The sequence below is a fragment of the Austrofundulus limnaeus genome, unplaced genomic scaffold (assembly GCF_001266775.1).
Source record: "Austrofundulus limnaeus strain Quisiro unplaced genomic scaffold, Austrofundulus_limnaeus-1.0 Scaffold2734, whole genome shotgun sequence".
Taxonomy (NCBI): domain Eukaryota; kingdom Metazoa; phylum Chordata; class Actinopteri; order Cyprinodontiformes; family Rivulidae; genus Austrofundulus; species Austrofundulus limnaeus.
The window spans coordinates 24,455-25,359 of record NW_013955136.1 but is presented as its reverse complement, the minus strand read 5'-3'; the positions used below and the strand labels follow the sequence as shown (position 1 = coordinate 25,359).

Here is a 905-nt window from a genome sequence, read left to right as displayed (position 1 = left end):
GACATCTTAAACACATGAGAGACATTTTATATACATGAGAGACATCTTAAACACCCGAGAGACATCTTAAACACATGAGAGACATCTTAAACACCCGAGAGACATCTTAAACACATGAGACATTTTATATACATGAGAGACATTTTATACACCTGAGAGACATCTTAAACTATGTTCTGTGATTAAAACACTTCTTGTGACTCACTTTTCGTTGTCGTAGTAAAGCTTCCCAAAAGCCCACGCCACGATTATCGGGAATGGGATACCTGGAAGCAGACAGACAGGTGAGCCGAGAGGACAGACAGGTGAGCCGAGAGGACAGACAGGTGAGCCGAAAGGACAGACAGGTGAGCTGAGGGGACAGACAGGTGAGCCGAGAGGACAGACAGGTGAGCTGAGAGGACAGACAGGTGAGCTGAGAGGACAGACAGGTGAGCTGAGAGGACAGACAGGTGAGCTAAGAGGACAGACATGTGGACAGGTATACTGACCCCAGCCGATGCAAACGAACATCCACTTCCTGAGTTTGTCTGTGGAATAGGTGAGGACGACGGCAGTGTGCAGGTAACATCCTTCACCAAACATCCAGAAGAAGTTGGTCACGTGGAAGTAGTTATAGGCTGCTGTCACCAACCTGCACCACACCTGAGGAGGGGGAGGAGCCATGAGGGAAAGAGGTAAAGTCTGAATCAGTGGGATAGTAATCTTACAGAATCTGGACCAGGTTCTGCTTCAGTTCAACTCAAACTGCTCTGATGTGTTGCAGGTTTGATTTGTTTCTGATTTTCTAAAAACTCGTCTCACCTGAGAACAACACCTGAGACCAACACCTGAGAACAACACCTGAGACCAACACCTGAGAACAACACCTGAGACCAACACCTGAGAACAACACCTGAGACCAA

The 905-nt window shown here is 47.3% G+C and overlaps 1 protein-coding gene across 1 annotated transcript; it reads right to left on the bottom strand.

The window, feature by feature from the left end:
* Nucleotides 1-205: 205 nt before the first annotated feature.
* LOC106511384 (corticotropin-releasing factor receptor 1) lies at nt 206-645 on the bottom strand (the record flags this gene model as incomplete). The annotated part of the gene is given in 2 exon segments (XM_014000140.1): nt 206-266; nt 492-645. Coding segments are annotated over 2 exon segments (215 nt in total), but the record flags the coding sequence as incomplete, so codon positions are not given.
* Nucleotides 646-905: the final 260 nt, after the last annotated feature.